The sequence below is a fragment of the Endocarpon pusillum genome (genome assembly GCF_000464535.1).
Source record: "Endocarpon pusillum Z07020 unplaced genomic scaffold scaffold3676, whole genome shotgun sequence".
Lineage (NCBI taxonomy): Eukaryota > Fungi > Ascomycota > Eurotiomycetes > Verrucariales > Verrucariaceae > Endocarpon > Endocarpon pusillum.
In genome coordinates, this window is record NW_006916348.1 from 1,574 (window position 1) to 21,446 (window position 19,873).

The 19,873-nt window shown below is 49.4% G+C and overlaps 6 protein-coding genes across 6 annotated transcripts; 3 read left to right on the forward strand and 3 right to left on the reverse strand.

Annotated features, from left to right (window-relative positions):
• Window positions 1-2,523: 2,523 nt before the first annotated feature.
• On the reverse strand, window positions 2,524-4,307 carry EPUS_05299 (alpha-trehalose-phosphate synthase; the record flags this gene model as incomplete). The annotated part of the gene is made up of 4 exons (XM_007804878.1): window positions 2,524-2,773; window positions 2,825-3,164; window positions 3,212-3,955; window positions 4,004-4,307. The coding sequence occupies 4 exons, from the start codon at window positions 4,305-4,307 to the stop codon at window positions 2,524-2,526; spliced, it is 1,638 nt and encodes a 545-aa protein (XP_007803069.1).
• A 1,486-nt stretch (window positions 4,308-5,793) lies between these two features.
• EPUS_05300 (uncharacterized protein) lies at window positions 5,794-6,273 on the forward strand (the record flags this gene model as incomplete). The annotated part of the gene is made up of 1 exon (XM_007804879.1): window positions 5,794-6,273. The coding sequence occupies one exon, from the start codon at window positions 5,794-5,796 to the stop codon at window positions 6,271-6,273; it is 480 nt and encodes a 159-aa protein (XP_007803070.1).
• Window positions 6,274-6,561: 288 nt separating this feature from the next.
• EPUS_05301 (uncharacterized protein) lies at window positions 6,562-8,029 on the forward strand (the record flags this gene model as incomplete). The annotated part of the gene is made up of 2 exons (XM_007804880.1): window positions 6,562-6,895; window positions 7,062-8,029. The coding sequence occupies 2 exons, from the start codon at window positions 6,562-6,564 to the stop codon at window positions 8,027-8,029; spliced, it is 1,302 nt and encodes a 433-aa protein (XP_007803071.1).
• Window positions 8,030-9,395: 1,366 nt separating this feature from the next.
• On the reverse strand, window positions 9,396-10,610 carry EPUS_05302 (Mitogen-activated protein kinase; the record flags this gene model as incomplete). The annotated part of the gene is made up of 4 exons (XM_007804881.1): window positions 9,396-9,424; window positions 9,477-9,824; window positions 9,874-10,451; window positions 10,501-10,610. 4 exons carry the CDS (start codon window positions 10,608-10,610, stop codon window positions 9,396-9,398), a joined length of 1,065 nt encoding a protein of 354 aa, XP_007803072.1.
• Window positions 10,611-12,251: 1,641 nt separating this feature from the next.
• EPUS_05303 (Protein transport protein sec24) lies at window positions 12,252-15,165 on the reverse strand (the record flags this gene model as incomplete). Its single annotated transcript, XM_007804882.1, has 3 exons — window positions 12,252-12,263; window positions 12,318-14,534; window positions 14,581-15,165. The coding sequence occupies 3 exons, from the start codon at window positions 15,163-15,165 to the stop codon at window positions 12,252-12,254; spliced, it is 2,814 nt and encodes a 937-aa protein (XP_007803073.1).
• A 1,877-nt stretch (window positions 15,166-17,042) lies between these two features.
• Window positions 17,043-19,327, forward strand: EPUS_05304 (uncharacterized protein; the record flags this gene model as incomplete). Its single annotated transcript, XM_007804883.1, has 2 exons — window positions 17,043-17,232; window positions 17,313-19,327. The coding sequence occupies 2 exons, from the start codon at window positions 17,043-17,045 to the stop codon at window positions 19,325-19,327; spliced, it is 2,205 nt and encodes a 734-aa protein (XP_007803074.1).
• Window positions 19,328-19,873: the final 546 nt, after the last annotated feature.

Consider the following 19,873-nt stretch of genomic DNA (forward strand, 5'->3'; position numbering starts at 1 on the left):
ACTAGGTAAGTCTCTGATTCGGGCCGTCTACGACGATACAGCGCAGGCTGATATGTGCCCGTCCGAAGATGGCATTAGATTATTGAAAGTCCAGAGATTGAGAGTCTGGAGATGAGAAGTTAAACTGTTAAACCGGAGAGTGCATTAACATAGATTATCCCTACCCGGAGCTCACTGGGCTACATAGATTACCCCTACCCAGAGCTCACTGGGCTGCGAGGATTCAAGCACAGCTTCCATCAAACTTTTTATGGGTCTACATAACGTAGGAATATTTTTCGGTGCTCAAGGTTGTTTGATTGCCTCAGCGTCCGCACATCTATCCTCCACTCTGTCCATTTCCACCCCCCTTTGCTTGCGGTTCCCTACATTCCTTTTCTATTTCTGTAACATCTACATGGCTCCCATAGGCCCAAACAGCCGTTAGGGAGGCCTGGCCATCGTCTTGGCCGCCTCTTCCGCCGTCTATGAGGCCTCTGCCGAGGTAACTGACGAGTCTCTTGTCTTTTAGGCGAGTTTTCTACTTTTTTGTCGGTAACCTTTATCTGAACATTCACGTCGCTCACGCTCTTCTTACATTTTGGATTTTTATACCGGAACAACGCATAAAGATGCTTAGCGTGTTACTGATTGGTTACTTGAATTAAAACTAAACAACAAAATCGAGGTTTTGTATGGACTTCAGTGTTTGCGGAAAACAGCACCACAAAAAAAACACAGATGCATAGCAAATAGGAACAGGACGAAAGGAAATACAATTCAGAATGCACTGGGCAGGAAGCAACAAGGCAAGAAAATATGGAAGGACGGTACGTAAGGAAAAAGATGCAAGATGGAATAGCTACTTAATGCGAACTCAGGAAGTTGGGAAGGGCAGGAAAGGTACAAGAGAAAGAAGGAAGCAGAAGAAAATAGGCGAATGATCACCTTTTATACCCTGCCAGTGGTGGAGCCCTGTTTGCACGCGAACCTGAAAAAGAGGTAAAGGGTGGACTGACTGGGCTGCTCCTTGAGTCACCCACCGCAGGCGCCGAGATCACAGGTCACGATAAACGTCAGCATGAGAGCGTGTGCTGGTTGCGAGGGCATTGCTCGGAAAACAACCGACTAAGTGGCGGTGGATGTAGGTCTCAAGATCCTGAGGCGCTCCGCCGTCCCTCGTGGAAAATTTTAGCCCCTCCTTCAGATGCACGGCCAGACCAGATTTTGACGGAGCTTGTTGAATGTGCTTGAATGATGTTTTACTGCAGCGAGGGGACTTGCTGCGATGAATGATTAGATGGCAAGCCAGAGCTTCCACGGAACTTGTGAATCCTCCCCTGTCGCTACACCGAACGAGTAAGCCCCCTTCGCATGAGCTGCGTGGCATTTTTGAACGATTTCAAAAGACGTTCATAGTCACGATCCCACTCTCAAATGCGATTCTGTTCAAGGAACTATCGAGTGCGTGAGAGTGCCTAGTTCATCACGACGGCAGAGCGCGACGCAAGGCAGGGTAGGAGAAGCCACTACCCCTGTATACCCTTGTAGATCAGGCTTCGCGCCAGAGCGAATAGATTTTCTTATGGAAATCGTCACAGCAATCCAAGGCCACGACCGAAGCAAGGTAAGCAAGGTTCCGGACCACCCCCATTGAGAACCTGGATTCATAAAGATCAAAGAAGTCGATCAGAGCGCAAGGCCCCGGACAAAGCGCAGAAGAGACCCCCCAACCTTGGCTGTTTACCGCACGATACTCTCGCACAAAGCTGAACTACTAGCAGTCCCCATTCGGCATCCTCCGCAGACTCTCCGGGTTCCGCAGAGTTACCACTACTACCCGCAATCAGACCTAACCTGACCCGACCTGACCGACGAAGCCGCGCGTTAATAGTGCTTCGACCCAGTAGGAAGACCACACTGACGACCAAGAAGCACAGAGAACGTCACGCCGAACATCGGCAACCCAGCCATAGAGAGAGAGACCAGAGCTGACTCTGTAGAAACAAAAAATACCTCTTCGTAGGATATGTAGATAGATAAGACCAAGTCGGTAAGGGGAAATCAGCAACAAGCACGCAGAAATTGAGGGAGTCATCCAAGGACGGTGTATGAGATGGTAGGTAAGCAAGCAAGCGGAGAGCGAATTTCGAGAAGTTACATGAGACGGATGAGAGCTGAGATGGCGAGTCATTGACTGCCTTGGTTCTTAGGGAACAGCCTGGAGAAGAGAAGCCGCAGATAGTTTGCAAGATGCTGGTCATCCGATGGAATGAGCTCCGCGCCATCTAGCAATTAGTGTTCCTAGGGGAACGGTATCGTATATAGAATTCGGACAAAGAGGGTGTTCGTTTGAGAAATGTGATGAGAACATGCATTGACGATTCTATGGCTTGAGAGGAGATATGGTGTTACTAACATCGAAACAATGCCGACCAGACAGCAGTACTCCGCTCGCTATAATGCCATACGCTTGCCAGCTGCTCGATGCCTTCCATCATAGGCCATAATTCTCGAATCGGGAACCAATTGAACTCATCATCCTCAAGCTTTGCCGTCCGTGCCACTATTGACACCTTTGGACACACCATCTAGTAGACCATCCGCTTCTTCTAGCACACCATCACCCACCCCTCCTCTAGTAACAGCAGTGGGATCAGGCGATTCAAGTCCCGTTGCAGCCATTGGTGAACTAGGTGAGGCAAGCAAGGATTCTCTCCTCATCTTCAATTTCCTTTCCCCGTGTTCGGATAACCGATTCAGTTCTGCAACGAAGGACTTGCCCCAGAAAGCACTGACAAGAGAGAGTCAGCATAATACGCAGTCACAAAGTTCAATACTATACCTAGTGTACTTCGAAACATATTTGTCCAGCTTGTTGAAATTGATAAGGCGCTGTTCATCGCTCATTGTGACAGCTTCTTGCAGAGCACCAGCAAGCTCTTCTGTATTCCATGGGTTTACTATGATGCTTCCATTTAGACTTTGGGCAGCACCGGTGAATTCCGAGAGGATCAGGACGCCGTGACGCTTTCGTTGACAGGCGATGTACTCGTATGAGACAAGATTCATGCCGTCTCTAGTTGAAGAAACCAAGCACACATCTGACGCCGCGTAGAGGGCTATCAGCTCTTCGAAGTTGACCGACTGGTGCATCCAGTGAATGGGCATGAATTCGATGGTGCCTGAGCATGTTAAGACTTATTCCGTCCTCCTGCATGGTCTCACTCACCAAATTTGCCATTTATCCTTCCGACAAGCTCATTCACCACTGCGCGTAGATTTTGATACTCCTCAACATCTTGTCTGCTAGGAACAGCAACCTGCACAAGCACAACCTTGCCAATCCACTCAGGATGATCGGTGAGAAAGACTTCCAGGGCATGCATCTTTTGTGGAACACCTTTGATGTAGTCCAGTCGGTCGACACCAACAATGAGCTTGACCCCTTGAAACTTTTGCTCTAAAGCTGCGATTCGCTTCTTTACCTTTTCTTTCTTCAACCCTTCAGTAAACTTGTCGGGGTCAATGCCGATGGGAAAAGCTCCGACTGTCACTATCTTGCCTTGATACTCCACTCCATTGGGCGTTGTCGTGAGGCCAAGGATACGCGAGCAGCTGCTCAGGAAATGTCTGGCATAGTCATAGGTATGAAAGCCGATGAGATCGCAGTGAAGCACTCCTTCCAGGATCTCCTCCCGGACCGGTAAGATTCGATATATCTCGCTGGATGGAAAAGGTGTGTGAAGGAAAAAGCCGAGCTTGACATTCGACTTGGACTTTCCAATCTCTTCTCGAAGCATTTGTGGCAGGAGCATCATATGATAATCATGTACCCAGACCAGATCACCATCTTGAACTTCTTTTGCAACAGCCTTGGCGAACAAGCGGTTAGTCTCTCGGTAAGCTTCCCAGGCTTCTTCATCGAAGGTAATCTCTCCCGGATGGTAATGGAACAGCGGCCATAGTATAGAGTCTGTCAAAGTCAGTGGCCGGGTGAAGGGGCAGGGAGAATTCTACGGACTTGAAAAGCCATTATAATGCTTCTCTGCCAGATCGTCATCGACGAAGACCGGATGAGCACCATAGTCGTCCTTGAGCTTCTTCTTCATGTCTTCGACCTCATCATCGGGAACCTGCAAGCCCGGCCAGCCATACCATTGGAAGGTGGTTGTCTTGGTCAACCCGCTTAGACCGCTGACCAAACCGCCAGAGGACATCGAGAAGTCATATTTGCCATCTTCCGACCTCTTGATCGTGATTGGCAGACGGTTGGAAACCAGGAGAAGCCGAGCATCGAGCTTGGCAGGCTCTTCGGCAGCCGGCATCGTGAGAAAAATGGTGTAAATGTATGTTATGCAGAGACCAATCGTTTGTTGAGCTTTGACGGGTGCAAACTCGGAGAAGTGAACTGGAAACCAAACCGAGCAACCTACGTGGTTCAACTTCCACACAACGCGCCTTCCGACCCTTGCTACTGCCAAAGATGAACTCGAGCTTTGGCCCTAGATGCCTACTAAACGAAATGCATGCTCGACATGTGCAATTGTATCAAGAACACTCTCGGGGTCGTAAAGACAACTTGATTGCAGTGGTATGATGGGACTTCGCAAAAGGATTAGGGTTTGGTGGCCTGATATCCAGTTTTTGCCGGCGGACAGGCGTTGAGGGACCAGGGATGCATTTATGGACTGGGTTGTGTTAACACCACCGATACAGACAAAAGCACTGAAGATTGACTGTGTAAAAACACAATCGAATCAATACTGGTGGAGCTGAACTGGATCAGATTGACTTCAGTTGTTTACTTAGTGCTGATCACCTCACACCTCACACGTCATATGTCTATTTCGGTACCGTTAAAATCCAGCACCTCGGATAACATTTCCGTCAAACGCACACCACCCGTTGATTCCCTAGCTAAGTACCCGCCAATGATCCGCTCCGCCCCGCCCATGCTTTCCATCTTCCTAGGCCAATCTCTTCCAGAAGGGCAGTGATATAATTCTTAGACTTTCAACGGTTCGGAAACCGTGAAGAATTCTGCTCCTATGGGCAGCAGAATTCGGCTTGGAAGATAGCCCTGTGGTTGGATTAAGCGACATGGCAAGCCCTGAGCGCGCTTGAAACCGTGAGGACATTTGACAAACGGCTGAGTGAGCCGTGACGTAAATTCTTGACGACCTAAATTGTGTCGCTACAAAATGGATTGTGCTTTTCTTGCAGATCTCTTTTAATTGCTTCCACAGAGTTTTCGACACCCTATCCTCGATACCACTGCTAACCCAACAACGGGAACCAGATACTTTAAATATTCTACTTATAGCTTATATTGAAATGCTTGAGATATCCATAACCCTGCTTCGTATCGTCCTGAGCAGTCCATATCATCATATATAGGAGAACAACCTTCAATAACCAAGGATGGAAACACATCACATCTATCAAGAAGTATGGATGATAACTTTGCTTCCATGCAATCTGTGTGAAATAAGCCTCTATGTTGTATGCTAAGATAACAGAGAGGCAATCGAAATATAGCCAACGAGTGGTCAAGTTTGTTGAGCCCGGCAACATGAGCCCGGCAACATGAGCCCGGCAACATGACAGGATACCATGCCGTGCCGATACTTATCACTACCAAAACATCCTTGGGCACTACCACATTCCCCATTCTATCTGCCGTAGGCATGTCCTTCGATTAGTGTGCAAGCCGTGCGCCATTTCCGTCGAATCAGTTGTCATTGGCAGGACGAACAGCTCCACTGTTTGGACACACTTGACCTCTTGCAATTCCAGAGGTCCTGCAGCCAAATGTTGCACACTCTGCATAGACTCTTCGGTCTCACGACAGGGATTCCACAGCCTTGTGCTGAACCACAGGCTCATCCGGATCTTTACCATAGCAATGTCATTGTCGATGACAAGTTCAAAAATCTTGCCCTGACTGACTGGCAGGGCACATGCATTGTTCCGTGGGAGCTAGTGGAGTTCCCACTGTTTCTGAGCACCGTCTCACGGGCCATGGATGCGGCTTTCAATAACGATCAGAATGGACAGCCAAAACCTGCTGACGCAAGGCTGAGGTGGAAGGAGCGGGCAGAATATGTGCAGATGGTCAAGGCTGCTGAGACGGCGATGAATAAGGATGCCGCATTATCGCGAACACTGGGCACTACTGACGTTCAGGGCTTGGCTCATGCCATCAAGGTGTATACTGAGCCTGGAAAGTTGAGCTTCTATGACAAATCCTGGACCTGTTCAGGGAGAGCGAGTTGTGTCAGTAGGAACTAGGTCTTAAACAGCAATGAGGATTGGTTGGGGAAATAGTAGACAGCATACGGAGTAAATATATGACATGTTTCACTGCATACACTTCGACAATTACCGAGGAAAACCCGTCTTCCCTCTTATCGAAGTCTTGGATATTCAGTGCCTTTTTGATTGGTGAAGAGGCCCAAATTCTAACTAGGTGACAGCAGGCCTTGGGAAGGCTGCCATCGAAAATGTATCCCTAAAGAGTGCCCCAGTGCAGTACTCCGCAGAGTAGAGTCTCCATCTCTAATCGCCGTATCGAGCACAATGACTTCCCTCAAGATCCCAATTCTCCTCCTCAAAACGAAATCGATCCCCAATGATAGCTACGAAGAATACTTCTCCAGTCCAAGCTCACTCTTTGCTCCGGTGTTTGTTCCTGTGCTCGAGCACAAGCCCAACGCTTCCAACCTTGAACAGGTAAAAAAACTGCTACAAGAGGGTGAGCTGAAAGGGAGATATGGAGGCATGATATTCACGAGCCAACGGGCCGTCGAAGGATTTGCGCAGGTCGTACAAGAGCTGGAAAGGGTACGAAATCTGGCGGAGAATGAGGAAGAGAGTATACTGGTGGGAAATGAACATAGCGAAGTGGGATCAAGTATGAATTGCCTAACAGTGTGCTGTATCATTATTTTCCTTTCAATTCCGGATGTCTCATTACCTTGCCATTCTGCTGTTTCTATTTCCACGTCTGCATCTTTTTTTTGACACCTTGTCTAGTACCAATCAGCAACTCAGCTGACCTTTCCTTCTCCTCACCCCAGCCCAAACTCAACTCCTGCCCTCCCTACCTCCCACCACCTCGACTCCAATCTTTCCCATCTATACAGTCGGTCCAGCGACGTCTCGTACCCTGAGAACCCTCCTCTCAACGTCCCCAACCATCCTTTCTCCCCTTCACCCGGAAATTCTAGGCTCTGAAACAGGAAACGGTGAAGCACTGGCAAAGTACATTCTCGAGCATTACAGGACCCTCTTCCAGCCCCAAACCCAACTCAACACCTCCAAAACATCACAGTCGTCATCAAACGATGGGGATGCCGAGGATTTCAACAACAAATCTCACCCTTCCTTACCGCCCCTACTCTTTCTAGTAGGCGAACAACGCCGCGACATCATTCCCAAAACGCTTATGTCCCCATCCCTCTCGCCAGAACAACGGACTCAGGTTGAGGAATTGGTCGTCTATGGGACGGGGGTGATGGAGTCCTTCCCCACGGATCTAGACAGAGCGATACGGATGTGCCGAAACCGTGCTTCCACAGGAAATACAGATACTGATATCGCGATTGACAGGAATACCAAACGCTCCGACCCTTCGCAATCGAAAATCGTGATAGTCGTGGTATTTTCACCCTCAGGCTGCAGACAGCTACTCCGGCGCCTTGGTTTCCTAGATGAAGGCGATAAAGCACGGTCTCCACCTTCCGCACCTACTACTGCGCTTTCCCTCCCTCCCGATCCCTCTTCATCAGCAGCAGCACCACCACTACAAAATCTGACACTCCTCAAACACCAGCAAAGCGGTCAGACTGGCTCAGCATTGGCCTCCTCAATCGACCTATCAACAACAGGGAGGCCAAGATACATCATCGCCACAATAGGCCCAACAACCTACGCCTACCTGCAAACCTCCTTCAATTACCAAGCGGACCTCTGTGCAGAGACGCCTAGTCCTGAGGGGGTGGGGAAGGGGGTTGAGGCATTTCTAAGAAAGGAGGGTTTGCTTTAAGCATATCACCTCTCGGTGGGTCCTCCAAGGGGTCTCTGAAGGGTTGGGAAGGACGTTGCCTCGTAGCGCGGCGTCCGGTGGCGAAACGTGTGGATGCGGGGAACCAAATATCTATGTACGCGACGGACAGGTCTCGGAAGACGAAATATTGTCACGGGCCTACAAGGCACGCCACGTGTTGTGTCTCGCTTGTCGGAGCGGAGGATGAATACAAGCATTGTGTAACTATATCACGTTGATCATGAGGAATCTGAAGGTAGCGGAATCGTGATTTAAGCGACATCCTTTCCCCCCCTTTCTCTCCCCCATTCCTCCGTGCTGTCTCTTTCCCTTGAGTAGAAGAGAAGAGAAGAGAAGAGAAGAGACCTATCCCAACTCCTCTCGCTGACCGAGGACCGAGGACAAATAGATTACTCGCTCCATTGACTGCCCATATCACTCAGTCCATGCTCCTACCCCTATCTCAAGACGATGAGACCATGATCCGGATCAACAGCATGAGAGCTACCGAGCAAAAAAGCACAGCTAAGCCATAAAAATGTACTGAGATGGCCTTCGGGTTGATGGGAGAAAGTTGGAGCAGCAGGAGGAGCAGCAGGAGGAAAGGGAAGGGGAAGGGGGCAGGACGATGAAAACGTAGCGACGAATATGAGTGGAAGGGGTTCTACTACTTCTACTTCTACTTCTACTCCTTCCTGATCTTGCTTTACCGTAGCCATTGAATCTTAGAATCAACAGGTCATGAAGAGTAGAGGGCTTGGACTCTCGTTCCTGTATGTAGGAGCTAGAGGGCTTCATTCGAGCACGACGTCAGCAGTCAGCGCGCATATGATGGAGCAGGGTACCAAGATGGACCGGTCCTGAAAGTCAGAGTTCAGGCGAGTGAGAACAACGACAAAATTGGCAAAAGAGAAGTGCTTTAGGGCCGGGGCTGGGGCTAGTATCAACGAACAATGGCAAAGCGCGTGAACGAAAACAAGTTGCGAGTTTTTTCTGCGAAGCTCTATCTGCCCGGCCCTGCCCGGCTCCTCGCCGTGTGAATGCATCCATCCGATTGCAAATGATCCTCGTGTCAACCAGAGCACCAAGAGAAAAATCTGATACACCTAACCATGCATACATATCATCCAGCTTGAACGAGCTGACAAGCGGCAGAGAGCAATAACAATAAAGCAAAAATCTGATATTCCCGATCGTCCGACAAGAGTCAGCCGGTCACGTCTCCAAACGTGGTTCAACGGCTTCTCTCCAGGAGCGGTTTGCGCCACGAAATGTTCGTATAAAATGAAGGTGGAGGTCCAGCTTCGAAGATCATGGACATCCATGATTATTCGTACTCGAACCAAATGACATGGCATCAATCAGCCTATCTCATGATTTCGTCGAAAATGAGTGCTAGACATCTTATCAGCAAAGTAACTTAGCCTTGCGCGAAAAGTGAACCTACTTTTCAACTGGTCCTTGCTCAAAGAATCCTTATCCTTGTCGAAGTTGAAGAATTCTTCGGGAATCGGATTCGCTGTCGGCTCATCTTCTGGATCATGGTACGAATCAAGATATGGATGTCTCAACGCTTCTTCCACTGTGATGCGCTTAACAGGATTGAATGCAAGCAATTTCTCAAGCAGGTCAAGGGCCAGATCAGACGTCTTTGGGAACATATGCTTGAGCGGAATCTTCTTCTTGAAGGGAAGCGATCGGATATATTCTCGAGCACGCCGAGATTTGATACCATAGTAGTCCTCCATGGTCGGCGTGCCAAGGACATCCAGTATCAGGGTCAATTGATGGTGGTCTGAAAGAAGTTAGTGGCCTTTCTGATCGAGCGCGGGAATTTCACGTACAATCCTTTCCAGGAAAGAGGGGTTTTGAGCTCAACATTTCTGCCAGGATACAGCCCACACTCCATACATCGATGGCTTTGGTATACTCCTTGAAGGTTAACATGATCTCTGGGGCACGATACCATCTGGTAGCCACATATTCCGTCATGAAGCCAGAATTATCATCTGTAGAGGCCGCAGATCGAGCTAGGCCAAAATCACAGACCTTGAGATCGCAATTGGCGTTTAGCAACAGGTTTGACGGTTTGAGATCTCTATGCAGGACGTTGGCGGAATGCATTGCCTTGAGGGCTCTGAGCGTCTGATAGATGAAGTATTGGCAGTGATCGTCTGACAGTTCCTGTGTTCGGATGACGCGGTGCATGTCGGTCTCCATAAGTTCCTGGATTAGATATACTTCCGTGAAGCTCTCATAGTTTCGAGGCTTCTGGATATCGAGGATAGAAATAATATTTTCATGATTGAAGTACCTTAGTAGCTTCATCTCTCGTAGTGTTCGTAAACAGAACATTGAATGATCGAATGGCGTAATCTTCTTGATGGCAACCTTTTGACCTGATGGTTTGTGCAGCGCCGAGCTGCACCAGGTTAGTCACTACGCTTTCCAATCAGCTCCGACAGACTTACCAGACAACACCATAAGCACCCTCACCAATCACATCCTGGATATCATACTGGTCTGAAACATTAAAGGAGATTTTTCGTGACCCTCCTGAAGGAGGCTGTGGTTGGCCCATGGTGATGAAAGGTCGGGAACTGTAGCAAGTCAGTGTTGAAAAATGATAAGATGTGGAGGTTTATCAGTGGGCGAAGAAAAAATCGTGGGAAGGGGACGACCAAGTATACAGGAGTTGGAAGTGGAGGGGAAAAGCGCCGGCAGGGCTGATTTGGGGCACCGGCAGAAAGACAGAAAGTTGCAGAGCACACATGTGCTTGGGAACAGCCAGCTGTTGGATGGTAAGAAACCATCATAGGCGTGACAAATTAGGTGATACAATCCGTCTTCCATAAGAGCTCGCAGAGAAGCCCATGTGCATTGTTCAAGCTCATTCTCTTCCTTTGCACAACATTGCTTCCAGCCTAGCAATCCATTGACAATGCACATGTCTTACATGCTCGCTGTACAGTAGAAGGAAGAGAGTTGGACAAGAAGACAACGTACCTCGTAAGCAATAAAGCTACCACTCAAGATTTCAATGCTCTTTTTGATGTTTGTTATCTCCTGTGCCCGTAGTCCTTTAACAAGAGGCTTTCTCGAGATGCAACGAGAATGCTATTGTCCTTGTAGGTTTCGCTAGATGGCCGCGGGACTTGCGAGGCTTGCGATTTATCTCTGAAGTTTCGAAATGACTTAGGCAGCGCAGCAGAAGGGAAATCGAAGCTGGCCTTAGGAATAGCTGATCGAAGAGGGTTTTTTTACGAACAGCAAGAGATGAGCGCTGTGTAGGAAAGTTAACTCAGAGCAGAAAGCGAAATGAACAGGGCTGGAGTCTCAGTTGGCAAGGGAGCGATGCTTACATTGAGCTGCAAGGGAAGACAATGAACAAAGAGTAAGGAAGCCTCTCTGGAAAGTGAATGACTTGTGATCAGGAGCCTGCTGAATGGGGAGAGTCTGTTCGATAGAGAAGATATTGTAGTGATCAATAGTCGGATAATCCACTGATTCAGGCTGTTGCTGTGGGTGTTTGAGGCTTAGAGCTGGTGGAGCGAGGGAGAACTTTTGAAGCTCGTACACGCTGCGTCAGGCACTGTGATACACGCGACTTAAGCGAACCAACAGTCGCGCTTGGAGATGGATTTCGGTTGCAGGAAGCCAGAATCACAGTCACTCACTGCCTTTGGCAGTCTTTGGCAGTTCTTTGGCCTTTAATAACGTCCTCATTCTACAAACTATCCTCGGAAGCTAGGGACCAAGTTCCTCTCGCCAGGTTGGCGGGGCTGAGATTTGGGGGCTGCTCCACTACAGCAGCCGCCGAACAACTGGATTATCAAAGGTCATCGGTGATCTTACACTCTTTGACACGCGGAGTTCAAACATGGATTTGGTCTATTTCGGGCAGTTGACCCTGTCGGTCCATCTAGTTGGTGGATCGTAGTCTGGAGGGAAGGATTTAAAGTTCGAGAGCGCCTGTTTCCACCCGCCAGCTTGCCGCCCTCCACTTGAAACGGCTTGTGTCCAATGATGAAACCCTGGGGCTCACACGGCCTATTTTCAGACAGCACCTCATCGTCCGAGCTGTTGCAAGGTCCCACGAGCCACTGCGACAGACCAGGCTTGATGATATCATCTGCTTCAGTAGTTCCTTGAGCATAATTGTCGGCAGGTTGATTGGTCGTTGGTTCTGTGTAGTAGTTACATTCTTCCATCACACACGACATCATTGCATCACCTGGGCTTGAGTCAGCAAGTTCCTCAGCAGAATGACAGAGACAACCAGTCATACCTTTTCTCTCAGCATGCCCATCCACTGCTGTAAGCTTACACCTTGATCTGCACGGTCCTCCACCAGCATCGTCTGGGCCCACAATCTTAACCCAGGCTCTCCGTCCTCCTTGACGACGTACATATGTGGTACAACGATGCTGCCCACGCCTTTGGATCTGTGGTCTCTGCTTTTCGCAATGATCGCTCTGACTCGCTCGTTGAAATCGTTTTCTAAAACAGGCAGCGTCTGTTTTCCCACTCTCAGTTGAGTTTTGTCTGGGATTCCAAAGACATCCTGGACGAGCTGAGGCACAGCGTCTCTGCCGACCCAGAGAAACTGTGTCTGGCCGTCATCAATCAGGTAGAGTCCATAGGGTGCCAGTCTCTCAGAAGACAAATTGCATGGCGGTGGGAGGGCAATCCCACCAGATTGCTCGTCAAAAACCCCAGCATCGTCTGGCATATCATGTAATGAGTACATTTTTGGATATACGTACTGAATGAGAAGCGGAAGTGGTAGGGTCGACAGGAGGCAAAGTGCAGCCGAGCGCATATCGGTTGGGATCTGCGAGGACTTTCGTAGACCCAGATTCTTCATCAATCCCAAGAAGAGGACCGGCAGCCCACGGAGATTGGCTGGGAATTGCAGGCCACCGCCGCCCATATTACCACCGGCTAGTTCTTTTCGATAGGTCGAAAGCATTTCTATCAATTTTGCTTGCAATGCATCTCGAGCCGCTTCGAGGCCGCTGCCCAGTGTTCGCTCCACAGCTTTGTGGCTAAAGTATGTTGCGATTGCTGCTTGATCGGCTGAGGCATAAACGTCAGCTAGGATTTGCGTTGTGGGAAGCGCCAGTGTCATCACTCGTATTCGTCGTTCTCCATTGCAGGTAGTGTGAAGTACGGCGGTTTGCATGCAGACTACAGGCTTGGTGATGCTCTCATCAATCGCAACTTCAACAACATAAGCCTGGTCGCGCGGGAACGCAGGAAAGGCGCACAGGTCGGAGCTACGATTGAAGAAGTTGCCGTAAAAGGTACTCATCCTCAAACCAGTAGTTGCTCGAACTCGAAGTACAGCTTCAAGACCAATCTCGGAAGACAAATAGTCGGAGAATTCCGTTGCAAACTTCATGGCGTCCTCCTCTCGTGCAGCATTCCATCCTGGGTAGAAGTATGTTTGTCCACCAGTGTATCGTGGTAGGTTGCTTAGTGAAGCCACGTCTTGATACTGCGAGGAGAACAGAAACATGTCAATAGAGATCTGTTGCTTGGAGCATTCCACAGCGAAAGCCTTGTAAAAACTGTTTCCAGTCTGCAACAGAGCACTTTCTTTGCTAGTGCCCAGTGCTTTCTTGTCTTCTCGCATTTCCAGCTTTCCGTGTCCGAGGTTGGGCAAAGATGCTGTGATGACCGTCATCTTACCTCCCACAGGTCCTATAAGCTTGTGACCGGCTCGAAGAGCAGATCCCATACATGAGCCGCCATTCTGCGTATTCTGGAACATTTCTTGTAGCTTGTCTAAGAAAGCCTCAATATTCTCACGACACTCTGTCATCGTGACCAGTAGATCACCGGGCGTAGGTAGAAAAGGTTCATCAAGATCGCTAACGACCAACATACTTGTCTCCACATTCTCAGTATCGTCCCTTGGTATCGAAAAATAGTGCAAGCTGGAATCAACAGCAATGAAGCCTAGCCGAGTCCTGCGATCTGCATTTGGTATTCGATCGAGGCTTTCTCTGATGCACCTTGCAGTTGTTGCAAGAAGACCACTGGTAACAGAAGCATAGCTCACGTCAACGAGAAAGAGATATACTAGAGGCTGTGGTGGCCGGACCATGTACTCTTGCGGGGCGACAAACTCGACCACAGCATGGTTCAAGTCAGGCCTCTGCCATCTATCAAGTCCCTTCTGGTTTGCAGCATCCCAATCAAAAGCCTGAGGTACATCGTTGGTAAGGTTGCACATGTTACACCGCCACCGGTGACCATGATCTAGGAAGGTCACGAAAGGGTTGATGTAAGACCGACATCTTCGACATCGTGATATAACCTGGTCCGGAACAATAGGGACGGGATCTTCGGCATCGTGGAGGGAAGAATATGGTTGAATGACGAGGGCCAAAGGGAGACGAGACTTTTTGAGTAAGGAGTGCGTGGTGGGGACTGCGTTAAGTGTAGATCTAACATACTTGGGCGGACAATTTGCATCAGGTGATGGCGTTACGCTGGTCTGTTGATATCAGCAAGAGTTCTTCTATGGTAGCTGTGCTACTTACATTCTGTGGTAATATAGCAGGCGGAGGGGGATAGTCAAGCTCGGCAACATTGAAAGGCGTGTTTAGTAGATCAATCGGATAGAGCTGATTGAGTGCTAGCGGACGAGCTGTAGAACTAGGGGCAGCAGAGGCCGGTTTTTGGCTCATGTCCATCTGACCAAACTGTTGAGTCATACTGTTCATCCCTGGCTGCTGGCCTGGATAAACTGGAACTGGAGGTTGATAGCCTCCAACCCCTGCTATCGGTGGTTGGCCAATGCCAGGGCTCTGCGCTGGAGCAGCTGCGCTCTGCTGATATCCTCCTTGGGGATAACCAGCCTCATGTGCTTGTTGAGTAAAGCCTCCCTCGTATGCTCCTCCACCCTGCTGCTGCCCGCCCAGCGCTGCATTGGCTCCTGCTCCAAAATCATAAGCTTGACCGGCATATGCTCGTTTTTTCCGTCCAGCACCGGCGCCTGGTGCAGGTACCACGCCAGCTGCTGTGCCAGGAGGAGATGTAGCGTCATACTGCGCCTGGTTGTATGGTTCTGCTGGATTCGGAGCATATGCATCCTGCGGAGGGTATCCTCCTTGTGGTGTCGTCATACTATCAAACTCGGGCCAAATGAACTGACCGGTAGTGCCGACAAAGGATTTACAAGGTAATCACTTGTTGCAGAAGGTATTCGATAGGGGCATGTGGACGAACTGGAAGAAATTCTGTTAAGGGACTTTATTTGTGAACGCAGAGATCAGTACAAGCCTCGTGTACCGTCGTTAAGGGAACACGAGAAGAGATGCGAACGACAAGGAAAAAGTAGAGAGGTGTCATTCACCTGACTCTGCTGCGCACTTTGAGATCAAAAGAAATCTGGCCAATCAAAATGGCTCGGAGCTAGACTTGGCCGTTCGACACACCGGGAATATTCAAATGTTTGAACCGAGGAGAGTTCACATCGTTGCCATGAAGCAGCAATCCCAAGGTGGAAAGATTTTGCAGTGAATATCTGGATGTATTCAACGCTTGCACATCTGACACTTCATTGGCAGCCTCAGTGCCATTACAAGGCAAGGACACCCTCAACATGCGACATTTGTACAGGAACCGAAGAGGAGCCATTTCTGTTAAATATTTCTTATTCAGCCTACAACCGTAGCATTGCATCGGAAGCTCCGTGCAGATACACATATTCCAGCATGTACCCGGAGGTACGTTCGTTGGGAAGCTCAGCATTGATAGAAAGCTCTGAGAGTCATATCGAAGGCGAATCTGCGACAACATGACGAGTCACCACTATTGTGATCAGGGCGACCAGCAAAAGCACAATGTCGCTCTTCAGCACAATGGGCCAGAAACAGTTGATAAGGGTTATGGGAAATCACTGTTAAAGCTATGCGTATGTTTAGCGGTGCTCTGGTCGAAAGTCTCAAATCCTTCAGAAAAATGCAGAACGACTCCTAGTTGGGAAGTGCTAGGGGTAGATCCAAATTTTCTGTCAGAATTGGTCCAGATTGTTATCTACGCAATGCGGCCCTTGAAGTTGATTCGCGCACTCACTCTCTGATCCCCATATGCGACGGCGGTTCTTCAATATCTTGGTATCAAGTTTGAGGTTGCGCTGCCCCTTCCCGCTCGCTGACCTCTTTGAATGGCGTGTGAGAGTCTCTGGTCTCAGAGCAGAAGAAGGGAGTACGGGCTGTAATTCGGTCGACAAAGAGGAGAAGCTGCGAGCTCTGTGCTTATGGGAAAGTCAGCAGTTATGTGATTTAATCGGCCACTGGAGAATATTTTATAGCACGGGTCTACGTCTTTGACAGAAGAACCTTCTAGACGTAGATAACACATCACACAAGTAGAGATTGGACCTGAATACCGTTCAATTTAAGTATCTTGTATGAGTGAGAACAGAGCTGACATGTGTAAATAGTGGTCAAAAGCGCGCTGGCTGAGCATGAGGAAGATGGTAACAAACATTTCTGTATGCTTGGATCGAGAGTTGCTTTGGCCGGGCTCATGCTTGCATTGTTTTAAGAATCCCAATCCGGGGTATAAGCAAACAGAACCAGAGCAAGTCTGCTACATCAAATGCACGACTGGGGTAGAAATGGAACAGTAGAGAAAGCTGTTATGTGCTCTCATTGGTACCTCTATGGAGCACATACAGTCTATTAAGAAGGCCATAAGGAATGGTATGGCTCAATCCATGAAGGTTGTTCAAGGTCGAACCACCCATTTTCTCAAAGTTCAGGTTTCAGAGGCCGTGTCCAAGACTCAGTAACGAAAAGGCTGAGACGCTGAGCTGGTCATCCTGCCCCTTGTTCTGTCTCACCCCTGATGTCACCAAGCCTAAACGCGGCTCAACTTCGGTTGTTGCTATGGGTCCCAAAACAATCCTAATCTGGACACAAAGACTGTGCTCGAGATTGCAAAAGCCGACTTGAGAGCTCGATCACTGCAAAACGGCACCAATCGACCAGCGAGAATGAGTGTGAGGGTCGTCGCGCGTATACGCCCATTATTGCAATCCGAAAACAAGAAGGATGCCATCGTTGAGGCCATTGGCACAGATGAAGCGAGCTCCGCGAGGCCCTCAATCGTCAAGATTCCGAACCCTAAGAACCTCTCAGAAGACTTCACCTTTCAATTCAATGGTGTATATGATGAGCAGGCAAGTCAGCAAGAGCTATTTGATGCAGAAGGCACGTTACCTTCAGACTTCCCTACCCGAGTTGGCATTGACAGCCATATCTAGTGACGCCTACAGTGAAGCATCTCTTTCTCGGTTTCGATGTCACCATCTTCGCATACGGCTCAACAGGCACCGGAAAGACACATACCATGCGTGGAGGAAAGTCACTGGCCGATCGAGGCATGATTCCAAGGCTGTTAAGTAGCATCTACCGCCGTAGTCGGAAAATGGAGAAGGATAGTGGAGGGGACACAAAAGTCGACATCTCGATGAGCTATTACGAGATATACAACGATAGAGTATACGATTTGTTTGAGTCACCGGAGAAGCGTACCGCTACCGGCTTGCCACTACGAGAATCAGGCGGCGGTAAGACGGTGGTAGTCGGTTTGTCTGAAATGCCTTGCGGCAGTCTCAAAGAATTTGAATTACTATACGACAAGGCAAACGCCAACCGAAGCACAAGCGCAACGAAGCTTAACGCACACTCCTCTCGTTCGCATGCCATTCTCTGTGTCAAGCTGACCGTCACAACCCCTACCGAAGTCCGGGTAAGTACAGCATCAGCCATCGACCTTGCTGGTTCGGAAGACAACCGGCGAACTGGAAACGACAAAGAACGGATGGTCGAATCAGCCAGCATTAACAAGTCGTTGTTCGTCCTGGCGCAATGCGTTGAAGCCATCAGCAAGAAGCAACAGCGAATACCATACAGAGAATCCAAGATGACTCGCATTCTGTCTCTAGGGCAAAATAATGGGTTTACCATCATGATATTGAATCTCGCACCGGTCAAGTCCTATCATCTCGACACACTCAGTTCTCTCAATTTCGCGAATCGCACCAAGAAAATCGAAGTGCGTGAGATAGAGAATGAACCTATCTTCAAAGGCCCGCCTAGGCCGCCTCCAGGAACTACAGGACCGAACATTCAACGCCAACCATTGAGACCTCTAACGGCAGGCATCAACATGAACCTTGCTGCACAAAAGACAGATACCAAGACGGGTGACAAACCATCCAAAGCCTTCTCCGTGTACTCCGACCGAGCTAGATCCCGAGCATCTCAAATAGCTCCTCCACGAAGCTCGCCCCTGAAGCGTGGTGCTGAGTCACTCGCATCCACTCGTCCCACAAAGATAGCAGCTCGTCCCACACCAACATCTTTCCTTCGTCGTGCTCCTCCTCCAGAACCCACCCTCTCCAAAGCCACAATCGAACAGCTAGTCGAGCAAAAAGTCTCCGCCATCCTCGCCGCCCGAAGCAGCCAACCAAAGCCATCTCAATCACTGTCGAACAATGCTTCCTCGCCCCTTCCCAAGCAGGCCTCCAATGCAGCAGCTGCAGCTCCGGCCATCAGCGAAGAAGTCCAACGGCGCCTCGCCTCCATCGAGCAGCGGCTCGAGGGCCAAGAAGGCGCACGTGCCGAAGGGCTATCTTTCTTGCTGATGGCGAAGCAGCATCAGGCTAGAGGCGAGCTGAATAGTGCGCTGAAGATGTACCAGTTGGCCCGGCCGTATTTTCCGGGGAATGAGAAGCTGGAGAGAAAAATCGAGGTGTTGAAAGGGAAGGTTGAGGGGAGAAGGAGAGGTGAGGTTGGAAGGTCCGAGCGTGGTGGGGCCAGGGTGGGTGGAGAGCAGAAAGAAGAAGATGGAGAGGGGGATGAATCGTACCACGACGACAACGAGGATGCGGAGGGCCGCGGTGCGGAGGATTCTGATGCGGATTCTGACGACGAGGAAGCCTTCCATCCCCTCAGAACCAAGAAAATTAAACCACCACCACAGCGCCAGAAGAGGTTACGGCTTTCCTCGCCTGATCCACTGGCCACGGATTTAGCACCCCCCACCCCTCGAACAATTCATCTTTTATCCGTCATCAATACCCGCGATATCAACCAGATTAAGAAACTCAAGGGCGTGGGGCCTAAGCGCGCAGAGGGGATTGTGGAATGCCTTGCTGAGTTGGGAAAGGGACAGGATGGTGCGGAGGCAGTGACTAGCTTGGAGCAACTGAGTGGTTTGAGGGGAGTGGGAAGGAAGACGGTTGAGGGGATGAGGGGTGGTATAGAGGCTTGAAGCCCTGGGGATTTGTCCGGGTATGAATTTGAGGATACTGGGAGTGGAGTTTGGTATCAGGTTTTTTTTTTCTGGATGAGGATGGGTGCTACGGTTCGTGTGGATATTTTTTTTCTATATGTGTGCTTAGCATTGGCGTTGTTGGACTGTGAATCAGATCTCTGATGCCAAAGAGCGTCGAAAGGTCACAATCATAATAAAGTGAACTCTTCAATTCAAAAGCGCTGGAGACTTCGACCAGAAAGAGATGTTCAGTTCGGGGTTCAGTATGAAGTTTTTCTGCTCTTCTTCCAGGTCATACTTGTGGTATGTTGCCTTATTGCCCTGCAAGAGAAACCCAAGAAGCTGGGTGCTTCCCTCGTCATGCTTTTACTCGCACTAAGCTCTATTCTCCTTTTCTTCCCCATGCCCTTTTCAAAATTCGCCATTTGGAGGAATGAGCACCTTCGTACAGCCATCAAGTCTCTTGTTGAATTTCTCGTATGCATCAGGCGCCTCCTCGATGCTGACCTCGTGGCTGGCGATGAAGCTGGGCTTGGCTTTCCT